The sequence below is a fragment of the Meriones unguiculatus genome, chromosome 2, assembly GCF_030254825.1.
Source record: "Meriones unguiculatus strain TT.TT164.6M chromosome 2, Bangor_MerUng_6.1, whole genome shotgun sequence".
NCBI lineage: Eukaryota > Metazoa > Chordata > Mammalia > Rodentia > Muridae > Meriones > Meriones unguiculatus.
The window spans coordinates 52,534,609-52,557,924 of record NC_083350.1 but is presented as its reverse complement, the minus strand read 5'-3'; the positions used below and the strand labels follow the sequence as shown (position 1 = coordinate 52,557,924).

Genomic DNA, 23,316 nt, shown 5'->3' with positions numbered 1-23,316 from the left:
GATGAGGCCTCGCTGTCCTCCTGTCACAGGCCAGCCATCTGGGCCAAAAGCCAACCCCAGCTGTTCTGCCTGCCGGCCCTTCCTTAGAGCTATTTCAAGTCAGTAGCTAATCAGGAAAGGTTGGTAGTTAGTACAAAATACAAATTTTACCTAATGACTAAAGCAGAGGACTAGACCAGCAGTCAGTCCCTTTGGCGTGCACTGAACTCTCATCTACTGTATTCTCTTGTCCTTTGATAAAAAATAAAATAAGACTTTAGGAATAATATATTGCTTCTTTTATTCCTCAAAATAGCCTTTGGCACCCCAAAAGAAAGCCTGGCATTAATTCGTGTTATTTTCTTGTTGTAAAGTGGAGCTTGTTACGAGATTGCTTTCTGTTGTATAAACATCCCTACTTTAAAGACTTTTGACCAGGGATTGGTTTTGACTGTCATATGCTGATGCTTTGGGAAACAGCATTAAAGTGGAATCTTCATGTTACAGTGTTACAGCTTCTGTCTCAGCTGTCGGCCTGAGCCCTGAACCCTATGAAGGGAGCTTTCTTTAAAGAGTGAGTGTGAGCCAGTGGTGGTGCAAGTCTTTAATCCAGCACTCAGGAAGCAGAGGCAGGCAGATTTCTATGAGTTCAAGGCCACCCTGGTTTACAAAGCAAGTCCAGGACAGCCAGCACTACACAGAGAAACGCTGGCTTACAACAACACAAGAAAGTGAGCGTGGGTACCACGCAGACTACTCTCCGGTGAGCGGAGTCCTGCCTTCCGAGCCTTCGTGCTTCTGGCCCGGAGGTTCCACTCAGGGAGGCCGGAGGGGTGGCACTGCATCTGATCCATAGTCTTTTGTTTTTCAGACCCCCGAGGAACTGGATGACTCTGACTTTGAGACAGAAGATTTTGATGTCAGAAGTAGGACAAGTGTCCAGACAGAAGATGACCAACTGATAGCTGGCCAGAGTGCCCGGGTAAGGAGGCCATCCATGCTGGGCTGCCAGCTTATGGTACACCCTGAGTTCAGAAAGACTGAGGATCTAGTCAGTATAACATCCGCTAAAAGGAATTCTGAAAAGCTTCTGCCCATTGCATTGATAACCAGGGGAATGTGCTCTTAAATTCATGGGCCTTTAAAAGAAAAAAAAGTACCCAAAAAAACCCCACTGGTACATTCAAGAAAAGCAGTCATCACCATTGCATTGGATCATTAACTCTTCAGTCAATAGCATCCATGCTTTTGGAAGGATGCCAAGATATATTTCTATGGAGTCTATTTTCTCACTCCATGGAAATCTGTCAGAGAGCACGTCCCTGCTCCTGGTGGTGAGCACTGGAGAGCTGAGAGGGTGGAGCTCAGGCCTGTGGGCGTCAGTTGGCAGCTGGTCTCCAACTGACAGCGGTGCTTGTCAGGTAGCCAAGGTGTGTGCTCCTCAGCAGACTCCGCCCGCCTTCTGCCTGATCTTCCATACTTGGAGCCCTCCCTGAATAGACATTTCCAACAACCACTCATCTCCCTTTCTCTCCTTCCTAGTTCCCAGGGACAGCAGCAAGCTTGAACCTTGAAGGAGTCAGTCAGTCAGCCCTGCACAGATGTGCTGGGGAAACGTCTGAGTTAGCCCCCCATGCTGCTCCCTCCACATTCAGACATGGCTTTGAAAGTGGGGCGGGAATTTAGGTTGCAGTTACCTGCAAAAATGAGGAAATAGCCCTTCAGGCAAAAATGAAAGTATTAAAGCATTATCCTCCCTATGTTGTAGATTGCTGTTAAGAGTCTTCCTGGCTAATGCACTGTGAGGACTTCCTAAGAGTGGTTTGCCTTGTGATTGTAGGCGATCATGGCTCAGCTTCCTCAGGAGCAAAAAGCAAAGATTGCAGAACAGGTGGCCAGTTTCCAGGAAGAAAAGAGCAAGCTGGATGCTGAGGTGTCCAAATGGGATGACAGCGGCAATGACATCATTGTGCTGGCCAAGCAGATGTGCATGATTATGATGGAGATGACCGACTTCACCCGGTAAGCAGAAGCCCACTGCTGCAGGCCCAGCCGAGAGGCTGCTCTCTTCCCCAGGGCCCTGATGCTTTGTAGAGATCTTTTCTCCACTCCGAGAACCAGGAGAGCCTCACAGACAGGGACCCTGTTCTCTTCTCAGAGGCAAAGGACCACTCAAAAACACATCAGATGTGATCAGCGCTGCCAAGAAGATTGCTGAGGCAGGGTCCAGGATGGATAAGCTTGGCCGAACCATTGCGGATCACGTAAGTGCCGCTCTGCTTGGCCCACTGCTGAGGCAACTGTTAATGAGCATTTCCATGGGCCATAGCTCATCTTTGAAAATTGCTCTAACTTACTTGATTAATCCCAGCGTGCATTCCTAACGATTTCTCAAATCCTGTTTCTTTGACGAGTCTCAGGAGTTGGATGTGTCTATCCTAAAACTTTCTATCACTAAATCTTTAAAACCAACCTCTTCTGTTGTTTCTGTTCTCCCTCCTCAGAACTTCTGTTCTGGGCAGAAGCACACTCTGTTGGCCTCAGCACTGGAACTGGTGTGTCAGAGCCTCATACAGAGGTTTCTGTGGGCCTTGCTCTGGCTGCTGTTGAAAGCCTCATGGGTGTGGTGGGGCACAGGCTTCTCTGTCTCAGCGCTTGCTGCTGCACACCTCCAAGAAGCCGCACAGCATACTCCTGCGGTGCGCTGGACTTCAAGCACAGCAGTGTGGGCTTTTCAGGATATCCAGGCTGCAGGATGAACGACGGCTGGCCCTCCTCACTCAACCCAACATTTGACAGTCATTCTTGAGCACCCACTAAGGCCTTGTGGCCAGTTCACCACCTCTTCTCTCCTCTCTGAGATTAGCTCCGTCATCTCACCTACATGGGCCACTGCGGCCTGTTTTCTTTCCTCCAGTTTGTACACAACACTGGAGGAACATTGTCATGATAAAACACAAATCAGACTTGAGTCCGTCCTGCTTCTGCGACATCTTAGAACAAATCCAAAGCCTTCAGCTTGGAGTAGGCCCATTTCCTAGCCCACTGCCTCTCTCTTCCATCTCACTGGAAGGAAATGTCTGTTCTAAACACTGGAGAGTGACCGTGCTTCCCTCTCAGGAGGCCTAACCACCCAGGCTTCAGTGCCAGCTGGGCCGGGGCTACAGGCTTATGCTGCTGACCGTTCCTAACGTGTGTCTGTGAGCAGGTCTGTCCCGTGTACCCTTGCTGAGCAGACAGTGCCTTAGGCAGAAGATTGTTTCTTTGGATGGTTAACGTACATAGCTTAGAGTATTGGCTTTGCTGTATAACCAGGCCCTTGCTTGCTGGCCCGTGAGCTTCTCTGGGGTGGAAACCTAGGAGTCAAGGCAGTAGCTGCTGGCGGGCACCGAGTTACTGAGAGGAAGTGTTGGCTGCTCAGAGGGCACTTGCCTGGAGTGTAACAGCCTAGAGAATAGGACAGTTCACCCCTCTCTCGCCCTTTGCTCCTTCAGCAAGGGAAGAAGCATGCTGCTGCCCACAGGGAGCCTTTGAGAAACAGCCCTGGGAGCGGGGGGTTGTCTCTGGGCTGGGAGTACTCAGTGCTCAGCTTCTTGTCCCTTCAGTGCCCAGACTCAGCCTGTAAGCAAGACCTGCTGGCCTACCTTCAGCGCATCGCTCTCTACTGCCACCAGCTCAACATCTGTAGCAAGGTCAAGGCAGAAGTGCAGAACCTGGGTGGAGAGCTTGTCGTCTCTGGGGTGAGTGTTAGCAATGAGGAGTGGTGGCCAGTGGGGATTCGCTGACCTTTGTCTGCAGTGGAAATACACACTGCCCACCTGCTCCAGACATGCAAAGTACAGAGAACAGAAACTACAAGGCCCTCCTCGGTTCCTGGAGCCCACAGGCCACACACCGGCACCATCTCTGTTGACCCACATGCTCTTTTTAGTGTGGCATAGTTGGTGATACTCAGAACCATCACCAGGACTAGTCTGTTCCTCTCTAGCTGTTCTTTAAGGAAAGGTGTTTTCAACCCTCCCCTCCCCCAGAGAGTAATTAAGCTCGCTCAGAAATTACCAAGTAGAACTATGCAGGCTGCTTTCTCAGTTTCTGTGCACAGCCAAGTTGGAGTAACACAGCAGGTCACATTTCTGAGGTCCTTCTCATTGTGGGCAAGAGGTCTGTAGAGGGTTGCATTCTCTAATGGGGGACAAGACCCCACACCTGAAGTCACCTGACCTCCTGTCTTCTCTGTTGCTGCTCACGGTGCCAGGGCTACACAGCGTGGTGGTCACTCAGCACCCAGAGGGGCAGGGATGGTGAGGTGACTTTGTGTGCGTACTGTCACCTTTCTTTCCAAAGGCAAGTGTTACAGGCCACATGGATAAGAACTGCCATTGAGAAAGCAGGAACGGGCCTACACAGTGCTAGGGGACCCTCAGACCTGGCGTGGCCAGGCCTGCATGGAGGGGTCTACAGTCAGTCTCTTCACCACTCTATCTGTCCCTCTTAGGTGGACAGCGCCATGTCCCTGATCCAGGCAGCCAAGAACCTGATGAATGCCGTAGTGCAGACGGTGAAGGCGTCCTATGTGGCTTCCACCAAATACCAGAAGTCACAGGGTATGGCGTCCCTCAACCTTCCTGCTGTGTCATGGAAGATGAAGGCGCCTGAGAAGAAGCCCTTGGTGAAGAGAGAGAAGCAGGATGAGACGCAGACCAAGATTAAGCGAGCCTCTCAGAAGAAGCACGTGAACCCTGTGCAGGCCCTCAGCGAGTTCAAAGCCATGGATAGCATCTAAGCCTGCACAGCCCACGGGGGCCTAAGAAGCAGTCATGTGCCTCACTCAAATGTATTTGCTAAGTAGAGAACACTGTTATAATCCGCAGGGAGGTAGCAGATTTCAAACTCAGCCAGGTGGTGAATTTTGCAAGGACATGTTTGTGTTAAAGCTGGTTAGGGAAAAAAAAAAAGCTTTTAGAATTCAGAAATATATTTCTAGCTATATTTTTATAAGCTTCAATGGAAATAAAAGTTCTGTAACCAAAGAGCACCAACCACATTAACGTCTCAGTCACATTTCTGAGTAGGCGGAGGTGTCTGCTTTCTAGGTAAGGGCCTGAGGGGAGAGGTCGCCTTCTGCCTTACCATTGGGCGGGATGGAATTAAATGACCAGGGGTGACCCCGGGTAAGCCCCCGGGCACCCTCTGAAACAGCCTGGAGAAGGAGGTACCAGAGACCTCTTCTGAGGAGGAAACCATAGGAAACAAACATAATGCATTACGCAAAGAATTGATTGCTTTCTTTATGAAACAAAATGGGAATTACGATGCGTGGCTACAGTTACTAATGTCCTCTGCTGCAGGGCATTAATAGAGTTGCTTTTTTCTGGCCAGAATGCTGTGCTGCCGTGATCAGGGCGTGCCCCACCCCCACCCGTTATTCCAGCTTCAAATGCAAATTCATTTTCGGGCTCACTTCTAATAATCGCAGTGTTTCCTGCTGCAGGCTGGCAAAGAAGCCTGACAGCACCGTGTTTGCTTAGCAGCGACTCTTCCTTGTTTGTGATTTCTGTAGCAGTTGCCGTAGCTGCAAGGGAAAGATTTTACTGTCTTATTTAAATTGTATGAATCTGACTGTTTTTTACACTAATTTTCCCAATAAAGTCCACTATGAAACCAAGTCTAAGAAACAGAAGTCACTCCCTTTTCTTCGAGAAGAATGTCATGCTTGGGCTCACCACGCCTCTGCACGCGCGCGTGCGCACGCACACACACACACACACACACACACACACACACACACACGAGTGCGCTTCTTCCCGGGATGGTTGCCCAGTGAGGGAGCCGGGGGAGGGGCCTCTCGGGCTCTTGCCACCTAACAGGGTCGGGTTCCCGTCAGTGCCCCACCCTGCATCCCTGTCCTTAGGATTTTTGTAACCATTCTTTGGGGCCCGTCAAAGCCATGGGCGCAGCCGTCTCTATGACATGGAAACGGCCGTCCCCATTCCCTGGCCTCGTCTTCTGCCCCTTCGCACTAGACATTACCCCTTGGAGTGCCCTAAAGATGGCTGTGGCACTGTTACTGGAGCCTGTTCTTTCTGCCACTTCAGTGAGCTCTCGCCTTGTCGAGGTGACCGCCTTCCCCAGGCAGACAGATTGGCCATTTGTTACCTTATCAAACCTGCATCTGAGTGCCCCGTGGGTCACACTTCCTGGACACACCCGTCCACTTCCCTGCCTGCCTTCCCGAGCTGTTTCTTCTGAGGAACCTGAACCTTACCCTCCGCGTGTTGCTCTTCTGCTCTTGCCCGGGTGCCTGGCTTTGGGCTGCTGCTTTCATGCTTGGTATCGGAGATGCTCACCCTGGCCAGAGCACACCTGCTTTTTGCTCCCCAAGCCTAAAGCCCCTCCTGCTGTGTTCCTCTTTGCTTGCACTACCAGTCGCATTGTTTTTTTGTTGGCTAACTACCAAAATGAGACTACCTTTAAAATGAAGCAAAGTCTCTAATTTGTGACCGCCTTGCGCATTACCATGTGGCCGGAGCCATCTTGTCTTCCTTCTTGGCAAACCTCCCCCGAGGTCGGCAGCTGCCCCAGGGCTGCAGGTCATGACGTCACAGCTGAGGGAGAGGAGGCTTGTTGCTCAGGTGCCATGGCCAGGCCGCATTCCTTGCCGCATAGGCTCTTCCATAGAGAAACCCAGCATGTCCGCTTCCTTTTCCGGAGTGCTCTGGTGCTCTTTGGAAAGCTATTCCCCGTCATCCCTGCTGTACTGTGCTGGTGACCAACAGGGGCCTGTGTGCGTGCATTCCGGTAGGTGGGCAGCCAGTTACCAGCGTCTCCCCTCTGCTCTACCGCAGCCAGTCATCCCCGTCCAAGTGAGTCAGAGGTCTGCCCTGAGCACAGACGTGCAAAGCGGTGTCCTCGGCTGGCATTCCCTCAACCTGCCAAGTGCGCCCTGATTTGCCTGTGTGCTGGCAGTTCCAGGGTGGAGGTCACCTAACGAGAGTGACGAAGCCCCTGCCCTCTGTCACCGGTATATTGAACACATCACCGTGTCTGTCTCCGCTCACATGTAGTGATCGAGTTTGACCAAGGCCTAGGTCACTTACTAAAGTACACGCCCTAGGGAGGTGGGTGCCCCCGTCACCGACGCCACCAGATTCCCCTGCAGCGTCTGTGCTTGTTTATAACAGACGCCGCCTCAGGTCTGTTTGTAAAAACAGCACAGGCCACCAACCATCTGCAGATGCTGCGGAGGGTCACACCTACACCAGCCCATCTGTCGTCGCCTTAGACAGAGGCCTTCCCTGGGGATCCTGGGGGCCTGGCCCATTAGCAGCACATTTGCTTCCCGGGCTTGCCTGCCTTGGCTGTGTCCTCTGACACAACATTGGAGGGTTTTGTGAAAAGCTGGCAACCGAAGAAGCCCAGACCCAAATCGGGATACGCCTGTCTCTCCTGCAGAGCTTGTGATCCCACGCAGCGAGAGACACAGCTGTGTGGCCACTCTGGAGATCCCAAGTGTCAGAACGACCTGCCTGATGAGCCCCGTGCTGGTGTCCCCACTTTCTTAGGAGTCGAGCTTCTGTCTGTGGGGTGTCTCAATTTCTCTGCCACCACCTCGGATAGCTGCCCGTCCTGCTGGCTGTCCTGAACCGGAGTTGGGAAGAATGGCATAGGCGCCCCAGAGCGAGGGCTTTGCTGACGCACGCTCTGGTTTGTTTTTTCTTTTTAATAATTTAGGTTGGGGAGGGGCTGGAGAAATGGCTCAGTGGCTACGAGTACGTGTCTGGGTTCAGTTCCCAGCACCCACATGGTGGCTCACAAACCTCTATAACTCTAGTTTCATGGGCCCAACACCCTCTTCTGGCCTCTGCAGGTACCAGGAACACACATGAAGCACGGGCAGACGTGCAGGCAGAACAGCCACACACATAATAAGTTAAATAAAATTTAAAAATTTTAAACAATTAAAATTAAAAATTAGTTTGGAACTTGCATGTAGGAAAGCCAGTCTTTGTGATGACACAAGGAAAGTTACCGGCTCCTCTGTGGTATCCCCGGATGGCGCACACACCCCCTTCCCCTCCCGTGCTGCCTCGAACTGAGATCCCTCGTTCCCAGCCTGTGCGTTTACACTACAGTGCATCTCAGGGAGCACACAGCCTGTGGGGAGCACCCTCACGAGCACCCTGGCTGTTTCCAGCAATGAGTAGTATTCCCTTAGAAGGGGCACAGTGTGTTCATTCATTCTCACTTTATGGGGCACGGACTATTTCTAGGTGTTTTTTTGTTTTGTTTTGTTTTTAAATACATACATTTTCACAGAAGCACTTGAACAGACTTTTGTATAAACAGATTTTTGCTTATCTCAGGTAAACACCTAGGAGAAGGTTGTATTCTGTAAAAAGTAATGCTCGGCTGTAACAGACTTGCAAACTGTTCACAACCAGCCGGCGCCATTTTGCTTTTCGCCAGCGGCAGCGGGCGTCCAGCTGTTCCGTCTCTGGCACATGGCGTCCCCAGGCTGTGTTTGGGTATAGGTGTGCGGTGGTGTCTCATGGTGGCTTTACGTGAATTTCTCTAGCAACTTCGGATGTTGCGTGCTCCTCAGCCATCTGTGTCTTTGGTGAAATGCCTTTTAAAATCTCTTGTCTTTTATTGGGTTGATTCTACAGATGGGCTTTGAAAGTCTCTTACAAACCCTTTGTCAAATATGTAATTTGCAAGGGATTTTGTTTGTGTTTTTTTTTTTTATTTTCTTAATTTCTTAACAGAAGTTTTTACTTTGAGTACAATTCATGAGATTTAAAAAAAAAAATATCTGGATAAGTCCAGTGTTACATTTAAGAACTCTTTGCCACATTTTACATCATGAAAGTTTATCTATTTTTGTAAATAGAAGTTTTAGATTTAAGTCCATGATGGATTTCGAGTTGAGCTGGGCATTAGTCATGAAGTACAGGGGTGCACAGAGATCCAATCGCTGTGGCAGCATTTATTGAAAAGACAATCTTTTCTCCATCTTTGCACCTTTGTCAGAAATCGCCAGCTGTGGTGGCGCACGCCTTTGATCCCGGCACTGGGGAGGCAGAGGCAGGCAGATCTCTGAGTTCAAGGACAGCCAGGTTTTGTAAGAGAGACCCTGTCTCCAAAACAGACAGACAACCAAACAAACAATTTCTACAGTCTCCCATTGGCTACTGAACCGTGGTTGGCCAAGGGTAGCTGAAACAGATGAAGCAAAACCAAACCAGGATGGACTGCTCAGGGCACCGGTTCTTGTTTAACATTTTTGAGCTTGGAGCTGCATGCCCGTGTGGAGTGACAACCTCACGCTTCAGCTCCTCCCTGCTGCAAGGGCATCGGCCTTCATCCAGTCTGTCCACACTGTCTGCTCCCTGCCCAGGAGTCACGTGGTCGCTCTCGGTTATCAGAGGAACCCCAGTCATGGTAGCACAGCTCTTACGCTCAAGCAATGCTTACTTTTAATAAATAACGGCCCCACAGCGCAAGAGCAGTGATGGTAGAGAAATTCCCGTCTGCCTCCAAGAAGCGATACCGCGCTCTCTTCTCTTGAAAGGTCATTCTTGTGGAAGGAAAAAGAAAGTCCACTTGCTGAATGTGCTGTGATCTGCAGCAGGATGAATCCTCTTCCCAGGACACTATGGAGGAAGACGAAAGCTGTTCTCGTTCTGTTAACAGCTACTCAGCTTAAGTGCATGGCTGAGACAGAGAGCGGCAGAACTCTGAGTTCAAGGCCAGCCTGGTCTACATAGTGAGGCACCGACAGAAAGGGAAAGTAGGCAGCTTTAGAGAGTTAGGCAGGATCTGTGTTTCAGGCCTGCTCTGGAGCCCGGAAGATCAGCCCTGACCATAGGGGGAATTATTTGTGGGGGGTCTCCGATCTCTTGATCTATATGTCTGTTTATTTTTTGGAAACAGAGTCTCTTCACATAACCCTTGGCTGTCCTGAACTCACTATGTAGGCCAGGCTAGCCTCGCTCTTACAGAGATCCACCTGCCTCCATGTCTTGCTACCTGTCATGGCTCAAGCCACTGGTCCCGACTCCCGTAGTCTTAAAATTGGGTAGTGTGATCCCTCTTTCTCCTTTTCAAAATTATTTCAGCTATTCTAATGCCTTTCCACTTAGGCTTCAAGCAAGACTCATGATTTCTCCTCATAGGATTAACTGTGGAAGCAGACATCCCCGCAGCACTGAGCCTTCCGGCCGGGAGCTCAGAGGGTGTCTCATTTCCTGAGCTCTTGTTTGATTTTCCTCTTTGGCGTTTTAGTTGCCAGCATGGTTCCCTGCACCTCTGCCGGCATCAGCCGCACATTTTCCACTGCCGCTGTGAGGTAGCACTTTGAAACTTTGGTGTCTGTCTATGCCGGTATACGGAGACACAGCCGCTCGGCGCACAGATCCGGGAGGCCTTCTTCCGTGGAGTCTGGGGGTTCCACACACTGACCATCTGACACCTGGCTGCCAAGGCCCGCCCAGGACTTGAGCACAGTACTGAGGCGCTGTGAAGTCCCTTGGTGTCGCCCTTAGAGGGGTGAATTCGGTCTTTCAGCATTCTGCCTGAGGATGGCGGGTGTGGGTTCTGCAGAGACCCTCAGGAGGTCTGGGAAGTTCTCTCGATTCCCCGTTTGGGGAAGCTTTTTGTTCTGGGTGGTGCATTAGGGCTCCCCAGAGGAACGGAACAGATGGGGTGGTGGCTGTAAGCACATGTGAGGATTTATTAAATCAGCTCACTTGCAAATAGCCACAGCAACTACCTCACACCCCAGAGGCTGGGGACCCGGCAGCTGCTGGGCATCTCAACAGCCTTCATCCGGTGCCAAAAACCCGGAGAGCTGCTGGTCGGTGCCGGAAGCGTGGAAACTCCAGTTCTGATGGCAGCTACGGAGGCAGCAGCGGCACCAGGGCAGGTGAGCCAGGCAGAGGGTGGAAGGCCGAGCCAGCAAAGACCAGTACTGGTCCTCTTCCTCGCCCCTTTCTGTTGGGCTGCTATCAGAAGGTTCCGCCCACATTTGGGGTGACTTGCTCAGGTGAGCCTCCCTATCCAGGCGATCCTAACTTGTGGCAAACTGACATTAAAACCAACAGGTGGAAGGACTGTTCAGTGCGTGAAGAGGCCGCAGGGACGGCGGCTTTCATCGTGGTGCCCCGTGGGAGCCTGGCCGGCGTTCTGTGGCTCGGAAAGGTGACTGCGCTAAGGGGTTTCCTCCAAAGCTGGGAAAGGCCCCATGACACCTCGGTTTTTCCTCCGTGAGAAGCGCTGTCAGGCAGACCCTGTGGACTTGCAGGGCGGTCGCTGCTGCTCCCGGCACTGAGCTCGTGGAGATGGATGGCGCAGCAACAGAGCCAGGCGGCAGGCAGAGTCCACGCTTCGGAGGAACGGCCCGCTGCTTCCTCCGAGCTGTCACATGGACCTTGTGACGCATCTGTCGTTTGGGGTCTGTCCACCTCTTACCCTTTAATGCTTGCAGACTCACAGCGAGAGCCGCTTCATCCATAATGCTGGTTGTCTGTGACTCTTTTCCACAGAACCATCTTTCAGTTTCATTAATCTTTCTCCACGTTTTTGTTTTCACTTTTATTGGTTCCCCCCACTTTGGGTTTGTTTGTTTGTTTGATTTTTTTTCCTAATTTATAAAATTACCATTGGCTTTGCAATCTATTGCTGAACTATGGTTTCTATCATTTAATTTTTAACAGGCTGTTTTACCCCCCGGCCAACAGGCTTATGGCTCCCCTGGGGCCCCTGACAGGGTTCTGCTCCCTTCAGTGCTATGGAACCCACTCTCCTCATCTCTCTCCATCCTGCTCACGGCCTGACCCACGGCACTAAGCCAGAACATGTGTGAAAGAAATGAACAAATGAGGGAGGGACATCGGCCAGGCTGCTCCGCACTGTGTCAGGATGACAAGCTCCGTGGCAAGGTTGACAGGGCCTTGGATCACCTGGTCCTTAATGGCCTCTGTGGCTGCACCTTAGGCAGCCTGGCCCCTCCACCACTTCCTCTAGCACCTTCAAGTGTGGGTTTCGCAAGCAGGGGTCCCTCCCCCTTGGCTCAGACCCTCTCCACCTTACCTGGGCTATTCTTCAAGCCTCGGCTTGGGCGCCATCAGTCTCTGGGGGGGGGGGGCTTCTTTCCCGGGTCTGCTCAGCTCTGTTACCCTCCAAGTCCCCACCACCTGCCTCGACCCCTGGTGCAGGAATCTGTGTCCAATTTATCTCAGAACCAGTCAGTACAGATTGGATGACAAAGGGAACAAGCAAGTGACCAGCAACCAAGCTTGCAGAGGGATGGGATGGGGCCTTGGCCCACCTCCGCACTCTGCATCCTCACAGGGAACATGCAGCCCAGGGGAGGGCGCTAGCCATCAGTCGTAGGGGGCTCACAGCTCTAGGACATCCCACTGTGTGACAGAGGCCGGGGAATGAGGTGGTTTCACCCCAGTTTAGGTGGCTGCAGCCTTGTCACATTCACTAGCCTCGAGTGCTGGCTGTGCTTCCTGGCTGTCACTCCCAGTACCTAAAGGTGAGGCAAAGAAGGGCTTTTCTGTAACCCTGAAGACCCCAGCAATGCTGTCGGGGGTTACAGGCCCAGAGCTGACCCACAAGAAGCCTGAGCTGGCTCCCTGGCTCCCAGCCTGGATGATGCCGAGCAGGTCACAAGCTAAGCTCACCTTCGCTGATGCTTTAAGCACCGTTCACTGGAAAGGTGTGAAGGAGTGCCCAAACAGGCCTGTGGCTCAGAGGCCTACACTGGTCCAGGCATCCTATGTGAGGACAGAAGGGCAGTGGGGACCTACATCAGCCTCCAGCGGCTGGGATCAGCCCAACCCCCAGCACGTGCAGCGGTCCCCAGGGCTCGGCATGCGTGCTGCCGCACAGAGGCCTGGCTGGGCCTCCTTTGCGGTGCCCCCATCCCGGCCAGCCCTGTTCCAGCCCCCTCATCTTTCTCTTTTCTAAAACTCCATTCATAGACACTGCTGACCCTATCTCCAAGGTGCGTCTTGATTTGTCCACGGCCAGGCTCTAGTGCAGCCCTTCTGAGCCATGCCCCGCAGGTGACTAAGGCAGCAGGACCGTTTCTCCTGAGCCTGCTTCCCGACAGCACGTGTGCACGTCCCACAGTGTGCTCGGCCGCAGTGTGTCGGCGCAGGCAGCACACAGGCTTCCTGAGTTGTTCGTGCCTCTGAAAAATGCACCACCACAAATGCACCGAGGGTCTTTAGGGCCAAAAGGCGGTGGTGCCCAGCGTTTGGCAGACTGAACTCTGATCCCTGCCGTGGAAAGCACCTTCCCAAAGCATCTGAGGGCTGCTCTGAGGACCACAGCTCACTGCTTCTTTATGGCTAAAGTGGACAAGGGACGGTGTGAGAAAGACCTGGGTTGGGGCGGGGAGCTGCCCCCCAAGGAGCGAGACCACCCACTCACCCTTTGTTTCTCTGGGTCTGGGAAGGCGAGATTCACACAGGCTGCCCAACAGTGACCTTCCCAACTTGCCCTCCTGGGGCTGGGAGGGCTGTAGGAGCCAGCAAGAGCCAGCCTTTGGTGCACTGGGAAAGACTGAAAAACAAACTCACCAGAATCCAAATCAGGAAAGCCCAGAGCTGGAGTTGCCATGGCAACCTGCAGCAGGCTCCCAGCCTGGCACTCTGTCTCTCTGGGGTGGGGGTCCACACAGGCGGAGTCTGCCCCTCCTTAGGCTTACCCTAGACACTGGATGGGGCAAGGGCACAAGACGGGGCACCTTTGCCCTGTTTAGGGGCCTGCCCGGCATCCACTGTTAGCTGAAACAAGATTACTTCTCTCCCAGATCAATACCACAGGCAAGGGCCGTATCCTCCCAGCATGTGGCTGCGGCAGCTGTGGCTTCAGCGGCACAGGCTCACTTGCTGCCTGGCGGACAGGACAGAGCAGTCCCCTGTGGAGATGCCCTCAGGCCTCATCAGTACCAGGAGCCTTTGGCCCAGGTGGAAGGACAATGAGATGACCCTCCAGCCTGAGCAGGGAGGGACCCAGCTGAGCTCCCAGTGCTGGTGTGGGTCTTTAGGCACGCACTTTGTTGTTACTAACAGTATTCTTCTCTATCTAGGTTAAATGACTTTCAAAGTGAAACCACCCAAGGTTGCCAACTCTTAGGCCAGGCCTTCCTCGAGCAGCCTGTTCCTGCAAGCCCTGGGCTGGCCAGCATGACCTACAGGCCCATCACCAGTGCTCACTACCCTCAGGGCTCAAGGTAGGGTCCCCTGTCACAGGGTGGAGCCCGATCTGCAGACACGAGAGACAGACCATACTCTTCACGTCGGTTTAATGGCCAAGCCAGCTCCGTCCAGATAAAGCTCATGCCCCAGTCAGTAAGTCCTCCCTCTTGGGTGATGTACCTTGAAGAGCCACCCAAGCTCACACTACCGCATCCCAACTCCAGTCCTGCTATCACGGTGGCAGCCTCATCTTAGTTCCTTTAGCAAGCTGTTGATGGAGGCCAGCAGCTCCCGGAAGTAGCCTTCATCTTCGCCTTCTTGGAGTTCCAGGGAGGCCAGCGCTTGGTACTCTGCTTGGAGACTGCCCAGTGTCCTGCTGAGCTGAAGGTCTTGACGGTAGCGATCCCGGCAGGTGGCCAGGAGGGCACCCAGTGTCTGCAGCACCTTCTCCCGAGCGTCGTGCTCTGGAAGGGCCAGGAGGTGGGCGGTGATCTCACACCAGCCCTGCTCCCTCAAGCCTGGCAGCAGGTGCACCTGGCGATACTGCCGCAGCTTCTCCGGGGGTGAATCCTGGGTCAGCTCTGCCTCCTCCTCAGCAAACATCTGCACAGCCAGGGTAAGGGGGGGAATACAGACAGCAGTCATCTGGCTCTGGGCTAGCCGTTCCCATTAGGGGATGCTTAGCTACTTTCTAAATGACTTTGGGCCTCTGGGGACCTCCTGGGAGGCAAGCAACTAGATTCCTGACTTCTTATATGCGCCTTCATCCATCTGTGTGTCCATCTGTCTATCCATTCATTGGAACACCAGCTCACAGTGTTAGGCTCTGGGAAGCCAAAATGGGGACCCAGTCCCTGCTCCCAGGGTCTAGCAAGTGAGTAAGAATTCCTACATGTGGCTGATGAGATGGCTTAGTGAGTAAAGGCACTACTTCCATACACCTGGCGACATGAGCTCAGTCCCCAGAACACTAAGCCATTAAGATGTCCTATGGTCCCGACACTTACTTTGTACCGTCAGCACCTACACGTGCAGGCTACACACATACCCATAAACATACACTAGACACACCATTTAAAAATACCTAAATGTCCTAACAGTTTGCATGACACAGGGCCACACAGCCTGGGTTCAGACTCCTACTCCAGGCCTGGCATGTGGCTCAGGCCCACCATATACTAGCCAACCCCATCCCACCAGTCAGTAGTGGGCACAGAGCCAAGGAGAGCCCTCAGCAGAGGCTGAGAACCCACGCCTGACTCTCTCTTCTCAAGACCTAAGTGAACCGGTACCAAATCTCCTCAGGTAACAAACATAGGTCCACCTGAGCACCTGCTCAGAGACAAAGCTCCCCGAGGAAGTGTACCCAGGGTTCCAGAATCCAGAGGTAGTACCAGGCCAGCCTAGCTCTTTGGTCTCCTGGCTGCTGCATGGCTCCCGGGCTCTGAGGCTCCATCCCTCCCATGCCTTCCTCACCATGCCTGACTGCCTGCACACTTGGCACTAACCACTGCTAGCACCTCCTCCCTTCTTCCCCAGCCCTCGGGACGCAGCCAGTGTCATGTCTCATAGGACATCCTCTTTGATACATGTCTCCTCTCTCCATCCATCCATGTGTCCGTCCAGTAAGCTGGACAGAGGCATTTGAGGGGGCACTTCGGTCAACTGGCCAGAAGCAGACGGGGCAGGTGTGGGCACTCACCTTCTCGGTGACCAGGTCATAGAGCAGGGTGACCACACGCACGGCCAGTACCTTCGCGCTCTCCTCTTGCACGAGGCTCCTGAGGACCTGCAGCCCTCCCAGCTTCAGGAACTGCTGCTGGGCATAGGGGAAGTGGCGCAGCAGGGAGCACAGTGCGAACAGGACCTGGGGCACAGGCCAGGGGTAAGTGAGAGCCGCACAGATTTGTACCAATGCTAAGGCACAGAAAAGCCAGCTGCGGTCAGCCAGCCCAGCCTCCATTCCTGGCCCCTTTATCCCCTTGGGTCCATCTGTACCCCAGAACTCGGGGTGATAAAAGCCAAGGGGACCTCAGATAACCCCAACAAAACAGAGTAGGCAAATGGGGGACAAACAGCATGGCTCAGGAGACTGGGGGAAATGCAAGGTCATCGAGCTGCAGCTGTACCCAAGCCTCCGGATGCTACTGCCATCGGCATTAGATATTGTGAGCTCTCTGTGATGACAATGGACAGTGCTCAGGACCCTGCGCACAGCATGAGTGGAAAGGAGCCTTTCCCCGTCAGGCCCTGGGGCTATGCTGGATACTGGACAGGGGAGGGGGCAGGCTTGCCTTCTTCTTGGCGGGGAGAGGCTGGTCTGTGGCCAGGATGACCAGTAGCTTCTGCAGAGCTCCACCTTCAATGGCTTCCACCTGGACCTTTGGATTGCTGTGGAGACAAGCATATGAAACTGTGACACTTTGCTGGGCTCAGGATCCCGGGAGCTAGGGAGCTAATACCACACCAGCCTTCCTTGGAAGAGGCAGTGAGAACAAGGGGCGGTTCTTATCCTAGAGAAGTTATTATTCACCTGCCGAAAAAGAGATAAATGTGTGCGGACCCACCTGGGTACAGTGGCCTATGGCAGAGATGAGGGCCACGGGCCGCGTGCCAGCCTGCGGCTCCCCAGAAGCCAACCGACTCAGGAACTCTAGGAGAGAAATCATGTCTACCACCGTCCGGCCATTCTGAAATTGGAGCAGCATCTAGAGGTTCTCTCCCTCCGTGCAAAGCCAGCGCCGGGAGCTTCATCTTCCATGATGGCAGGCAGCCTCACACTAGGCCTCACACTAATGGTCTGTGCTTTCCAGGACAGAGCAAGAGGCCGGGACCAGGAGCTCATCCTCTCCCCACTCAGCAGTCTATGCATGGTGCACACACACACACACAGACACATACACAAAATAAATAAGTCCTTAAAAACTAGCTCAGGCCCAGCCCTCCTGAACATAAAGAGCAGAGCAGGCAGGGGATGCTGGCAAGCCCGTAGAAAGACTCCTTTCACATTCTTTTCTTCCTTTTGAGACAGGGTTTCTCTGTGTAGCCCTGGCTGTACTGGAGTTCACTATGCAGACCAGGCTGGCCTTGAACTCACAGACATCCACCTGCCTCTGCCTACCAAGGTGCTGGGATTAAAGTGTACACCACTATGCCTGGCACATTCCTTACTTTCTTTTTCTTTCCTTCCTTCCTTTTCTTTTTTCTTTCCTCTTTCTTTCTTTCCTTCCTTCTTTCTTTTGTTCTTTCTTTCTTTATGTATGTTTTTGTTTTGAGGTAGTGTCTTGCTAATGAAGCCTAAGCTAACTTCACCTTCATTGCAATTCTCCTGCCTCGGGCTCTTAAATGCTGGGATTGCACATATGCGTCATGGTCCTTAGGTTTCTAAGATCATATTAATGATCAATTATGGAGCATGTGTCAAGCACAGAGGCCTATGTGCTCAGGTTCTTAGGCAAACCCAAGGTTCTCCTACTCAAAAGGCCCACGCAGGAGTTCCCAGGGAACAGAAGGGTCAGGACAGAGGTCAGACAGTCTCTCTCTCTCTCTCTCTCTCTCTCTCTCTCTCTCTCTCTCTCTCTGTCACACACACACACACACACACACACACACACAGGCATTCCATAAAGGGTACCAAAATCTTCAAGAGTCTCTGCCTGGCTTAAGTTCATCACAGGGACCACAAGTACCCCAGCGCCTCCAAAGCATCTGCCCTCCCAAACTTCCTAGCTGGGAAGCTGAACAGTGTGGTGGGCCACCTGGAAGCAAGAACAACTTAGAGGCAGTCAGCTTCTGTCCTGGTCCAGAGTCCAGAAGGAGGGGGACAGGCAGGTAACAGGAAAAATGGTGCAGCACACTGCTGCCCTCGGAAGGGACCCAGCACACAATTGGTAACCCCCAAAGCTGACAAATAGAACTCTGAGAACCCAAGCACCCCCCTCCAAGTGGCCTGCCCCTCTGTTCCTGCCAGGAAGCAGCTTCAAGCCTGAGAGCAGACACATAACCAGTTTTCCTTCATGCCTCTGTCCTGGCGCCCTCCCATCAGAAGGGAGGTGTGGAGGGTGCTGGCCAGTTCCTTGGCAGCTCCAGCCTTGTGCATAGGGAGCAGCCTGGAGAAGAAATGAATGTCCCAGGAGATGGCACGCTGACAGCTCCTTTCAAGACAGCCAGGCAGTCTGTGAGGGGGCTGGGGTGTAGCTTCTTCCCTGCCTCCATTCCCCCTACTTGAGACAGGCAGCTGCTTCATCAATGTGTGAGTTAATTAGGGCCGTTTCTGTCATCATGTGGCTTAGGAACATTCACCCACAACAGACAGGGGCTAGGAAGGGAAGACTGCCATGCCGGGAAATTCACTGACACCAAATGCTGTCTCCCAAAGAAGGGGGACTACGAGGCCCGACAGTAGATCACCCCAGGAAACACCTCTGAAGCACCCCATCCCCATAGGCCCTCTGAACAGAACAAGCAAATGCACCGCAGCACCCACTCTAGGACCTTAGACCAGGCAGGGCTAAGTGTCAGAGCCCTCCCAGGTCACACAGAACAGAACAAAGGCTTTCTTCTCAGGAAGGTTGCCATAAACCAGGGACTACCTACAGCCAAGACAACCACAGCCCCCTCCCCCCAGGAAGCGAAGCCTGTGGAGAGTAGGGAGAATGGCTTCCCAACCCTGCGGTGAAAATCTGAGAGAAGAAAAAGAAAGCTAAAGACTTCTCAAGACTTTCTGAAACAGCTTTCCCGGGCGATGAAGCTGCCTTCTCATCTGCAGCTCAGTCCCAAAGGGGCTGTGGACAGCAGGACTACAGACACACTACCCAGTGCCTGGGCTAGGACATGGCATCGGCAGCTGGGCAGTCTGCGGCCTAGCCTTCCACAAGGTGCCGAGTCAACTTTTGGGCCCTAGCCCTGGGATCTCATGATCTCAGGGTTCCACACAACACCCTGTTAGAGCACACAGGCTGTTAGTGCTCTCCAGGCAAAGGGTTGAGGAAACAAGGAAGAAGGTTGGCGTCAGACTATGAAGGCAGGTGCAGACAACAAGAGGGAGGTTGTCTGCAGTCAGCCCTGAGCAGACATGCTGCTCTCAGAAACAGACCTTTTCTCCAGGCCACCCAGCCATAGGTCCTCAGTGTACATGGCTCTGTGTACCTGGGGGACGGGGTGGTGGTGGTGAGGGGTGCCCAAATAGCCCAGACTAAGTTCTAAGGAAGTGGAAGGGCCAAGCCCTGGAGGACAGTCAGAGTGAATCTGTCAATAGCAGCCGACGACCTGGATAAATCCTGGGACGGTTTCCTCACCTGGGAGTCAGAGCTAGGGCGACCTCCTATCACGCTGTCGCAAGACTACAATCATAGCGGACTTGCTTCACGAGGAGGCCTGCCTAAGTCCTTGAGAGCACAGCTGTATCTACGCCAGCTCCGTCCTTCTCAGCCTTTGGGCTTCGGACCAGAGCTCTGCTGAGCCAGTCCTGGCTAGAAGGGGGTGTCCACACCGGGGACCTGAGTATGCTAAGCAGTCAGAAGCCCTCCCTGCCCCTTACATGCCAGCAACGCCTGTGACCTCCAAGTCCACAGGATAGTGAGGATGGCACTTGTCTCTGGTGTGATAAATGAGATGAGAATAACCCTTGTTTAGGGCTAAGCCGGCTGGCCTGAATAAATACTGTTAGCACTTGGATTGTTGCGGTGTTCACAGTCAGCAGGTGAGTCAGCTGCGCGCAGAGGGCCAGCAGCAGCTGCTACTCTGTAAATCTTAAGTGGGGCAGTCAGGGAGAGAGGTGGATCTCAGAATTGGAAGTGATGGCATTTGCTGAAATCAAACAGTTTGGGTCAGGTGACAGCGATATGCCAATCTGTCAGGGGCCACTGGCCATATTTTAGCTAAGCTGAGCGAGTGTCTGGCTCCCAGCAGAACGCCTGACTTTAAGAGCACCCAGGCAAGGCCAGAGACCACATGACAACATGGCCTCACACAGGTCTTAGGCCTGCATTTTTCAGCCTTGGCCCTCAGGACTAGCTGCATGATGCTCAGGCCCACATACAACACGGAAATGTGGGCTCTTTCAGAGGTTAGCAATTTAAGGTGGTTTGAGGAGAGCCCTGGATCAGACATGGGCCTTTTGAGTGTGTATTCTGTCCACTGCACTGTCTCCAGGCCATGGTATATGCAGTGTGGAGGAGACACAGAAACTCTGCTTGGGATAATCTGACTGAAAGTGGGGTATGAATCTATGAACAGGGAGAAAAGATGGAGGAGGAGACAGGATACTGGGATGAGAAATGAGGGAGGCTGACAAGTTGGATGGGACCACAAAATGCTCAGGTAAAAGCCTGGAGCTCACCTTGCATCCACTAGACTCCCAGATGGAGCATGGGCCCTGGCACTCCACAAGACACTGGGCACACACTGCATGGGCGGTGTGCTTTTTTTATGGGGCCTCATTGCACTCTGAAGGGGGGCAAACATTTCTTTTCATCGTATTCTAGAAAGTCTTAAGAAGATGCCACGTCACAGGACAAAGGCATCTCTGGGTGGTTGTCCCAGCCTGGACCCCGTATGGTTCTGCCTGAGAGAACTGTGCACTCATTTCTTGCAGACAGTAGCTTTCTCTGGTGTCCTCACCTGGTCTAGGCCCAATGCATGGCCTGAGCTTCTACGAAGCACCAGTTTGCAGTATGTGTAGCCCTGTAAGTTTGGGGGCAGGAAGGAGCCATAGAGGCCATTTAGGGACAAGCAGGTATGTAATCAATCACACAAGATACGGCCCCTGGAATGTTTATTTTTTGTAAGTCATTTCAAATGAGGCACTGTAAATTACGGAAAAATAAGCCAGACACAGATCGCAGTGTGATCCCAGGGGTCTCATAAGAAAAAAGGATCACTTGAACTCGTGGGTTCAAGACTCCATTTCAGAACAACAGCAACAGTAACAACAAACAGAAGAGTATTTTACTGAGAACCCTCCTGTCAAGACTCTCCAGCTGCTAATGTTTTCACATAAGCTTTTCTGTTTTCTTTCCCTTCCCCTGTCCGCATCTCTCTCAGCACTGTCTTCAGTGCTGGGCCTTGCACACACTCACAAAGCCTTTGCCACTGAGCTGTACTCTAACCCTTTATAGAAACATTTACACAGAACGTTCCCCAAACATATGAGAGCAAGTTGCAGATATGCTACCCAGCACAGGTCGGAACCAGCACCGACAGAGTGGTTTACAAGATGTCCAGCTTTGCCAACCATCCCAATAATGTTTTTTTTTTTTTTAGAAAAATACTTTTCATCCTGGGTCTAGTCCAAGCCCATAGCAGAAGCATATTTTGTTAGTCTCCTTTACTCCGATAGTTCCATTTTGTATGACACTGACATTTAAGAGTGCAGGCCACTTGCACAATGTCCCTCAGTTTAGATTTATCTCATGATGAGATTGAGGTTATTCATGTTGGCAGGAATATCACAAGAAACATGTTGTTTATTTCTCAGTACATCATATCAGGGGACAAAAGGTGTCAATCAGTCCCTCAACTAGTCATGTTCACTTTGAATATTTGATTATGGGGGTTCTTGTCAGATTTCTCTGCTATGATATTGTTTATTCCTTAGAAAGTAATAACTATTGAATAGAGACACTTTGAAATAGGTAAGACAACTGGTTTCTTACCAGTGTTTCACCCACTGGTCTTGGCATTCACCAGCAACTCTTGCCTAATTACTTCTGTGCTGTCAAATGGCAACAACCCCACTCCACCATGGCTTCCATCTTGGCATGTTGGCGCTGGACCTGAAATAGGTCTGTCTTTCTCCATTTGTCCATTTACAAATCAGTATGGAGTCACAGATTCTTATCTAAGCTAGCAACTCACCTTTGCCAATATTTTGATGCTCAAACTCTTCTTGAATCAATCACCAGTACCCTTTCACCATAGCTTATGTCTTTCTGACATGTTTGTTTTCAAGACAGAGTTTCTCTGTGTCACCCCAGCTGCCTGCAACTTACTCTGTAGACCTGGATGGCCTGGAACTCACAGAGATCTGCCTGCCTCTGCCTCCAGAACAAATTAAAGCGTGAGATTAAAGGCATGCATCACCAACACCCAGTTCTGATGCGCTTTTTTCATTCTCATTTTCTGGCACAAGACACTTTTATCTGAAACACTGTATTTCTTCTACTATAGGCACATTGCCATGATTTCTCTAAGGAACACTTCTTTGGGGTGCTTATTGAAAATACAATTTCTAAACCTTACCTTCATATATTAAATTGCAGTCTTGGAAGATACTGGCCCTACACTTTGCTTTTCCCTAAGTGTTGTGCCTATCTGTATCCCAAGAACCAGCATCTGTGGTAACTAGCCCCAGTGCCTCACCTGTGGCCCTGTACATCATCTCTGATAACCTGCTGTCTATCTTGGAAGAGCAGGAGGGAGATCACCATCAGACAAGAGAGCTGCAGGCAGTTTTGCCTGTTCCCACCTGCTGTAAAGCGGCCTTCTGACACAGACCTGCAGGCCACCTGCATGGAGCTCCTGCCCAGCCATCCCAAGTCTGCCGTGCTAGGTCTCAGCCCTTCCGAAGCTCAGGGCACACCTGCCCAGAGAAGCTTCTCCATCCCCGGCCAGGCACCACAGCAACCTGCTCGTGTTCTCACTGTGACCCTGCAGCCCTGACTTCCCGTGAGTGCTCCGAGGGATGCTCCACCATCCATGCTCGGGGGTCAAACCTCCCAGAGCACAGTGGGCCCGGCCATCTCTGTCATAGAGCCACTCTGTACCTACACTTGAGGCTATCATATGCTTATGACAATACTTCATAGAACTGACTTTGCTTAAATCATTGGAGGCTGGTTACATGATCCTCTGATGAACCTGGGGTTCCCAACATGACTCAGAAACTAAATATACGGCTTCTTAAAGAACAAATGTTATATATGAAAGCAAAAATCAAGTTACAAATAATATGAGTGTTATGATCCCATACATTTACTTCCAGTGGTCAGATTTTCTCTAAACAACAAATACAGATTATTCTATGTATTAAATAAGTTCTTTTTAGCATTTTAAAGAAAAAATTAATTAAGATGGGGTCACACTATGTAAAGTTGGTTCAGAGACCTGCCTGCTTCTGCCTTGC

General features: G+C 52.0%; 2 protein-coding genes across 5 annotated transcripts in view; one reads left to right on the top strand and one right to left on the bottom strand.

Moving 5' to 3' along the window:
* The window catches only part of Ctnna1 (catenin alpha 1), a 125,304-nt gene extending 119,660 nt beyond the window's left edge, over nt 1-5,644 (top strand). For all 3 annotated transcript variants that reach the window (XM_021646475.2, XM_060377454.1, XM_060377455.1), the window contains 5 exons: nt 851-961; nt 1,820-2,001; nt 2,138-2,243; nt 3,585-3,719; nt 4,475-5,644. In XM_021646475.2, the coding sequence (XP_021502150.1) occupies nt 851-961; nt 1,820-2,001; nt 2,138-2,243; nt 3,585-3,719; nt 4,475-4,762 (822 nt within the window). In that variant the 3' untranslated portion in view covers nt 4,763-5,644. The remainder of the gene's footprint in view (nt 1-850; nt 962-1,819; nt 2,002-2,137; nt 2,244-3,584; nt 3,720-4,474) is intronic.
* An 8,638-nt stretch (nt 5,645-14,282) lies between these two features.
* The window catches only part of Sil1 (SIL1 nucleotide exchange factor), a 223,131-nt gene continuing 214,097 nt past the window's right edge, over nt 14,283-23,316 (bottom strand). For both annotated transcript variants that reach the window (XM_060377458.1, XM_060377457.1), the window contains 3 exons: nt 16,487-16,583; nt 15,895-16,059; nt 14,283-14,795 (listed from right to left, as the gene is read on the bottom strand). In XM_060377458.1, the coding sequence (XP_060233441.1) occupies nt 14,439-14,795; nt 15,895-16,059; nt 16,487-16,583 (619 nt within the window). In that variant the 3' untranslated portion in view covers nt 14,283-14,438. The remainder of the gene's footprint in view (nt 14,796-15,894; nt 16,060-16,486; nt 16,584-23,316) is intronic.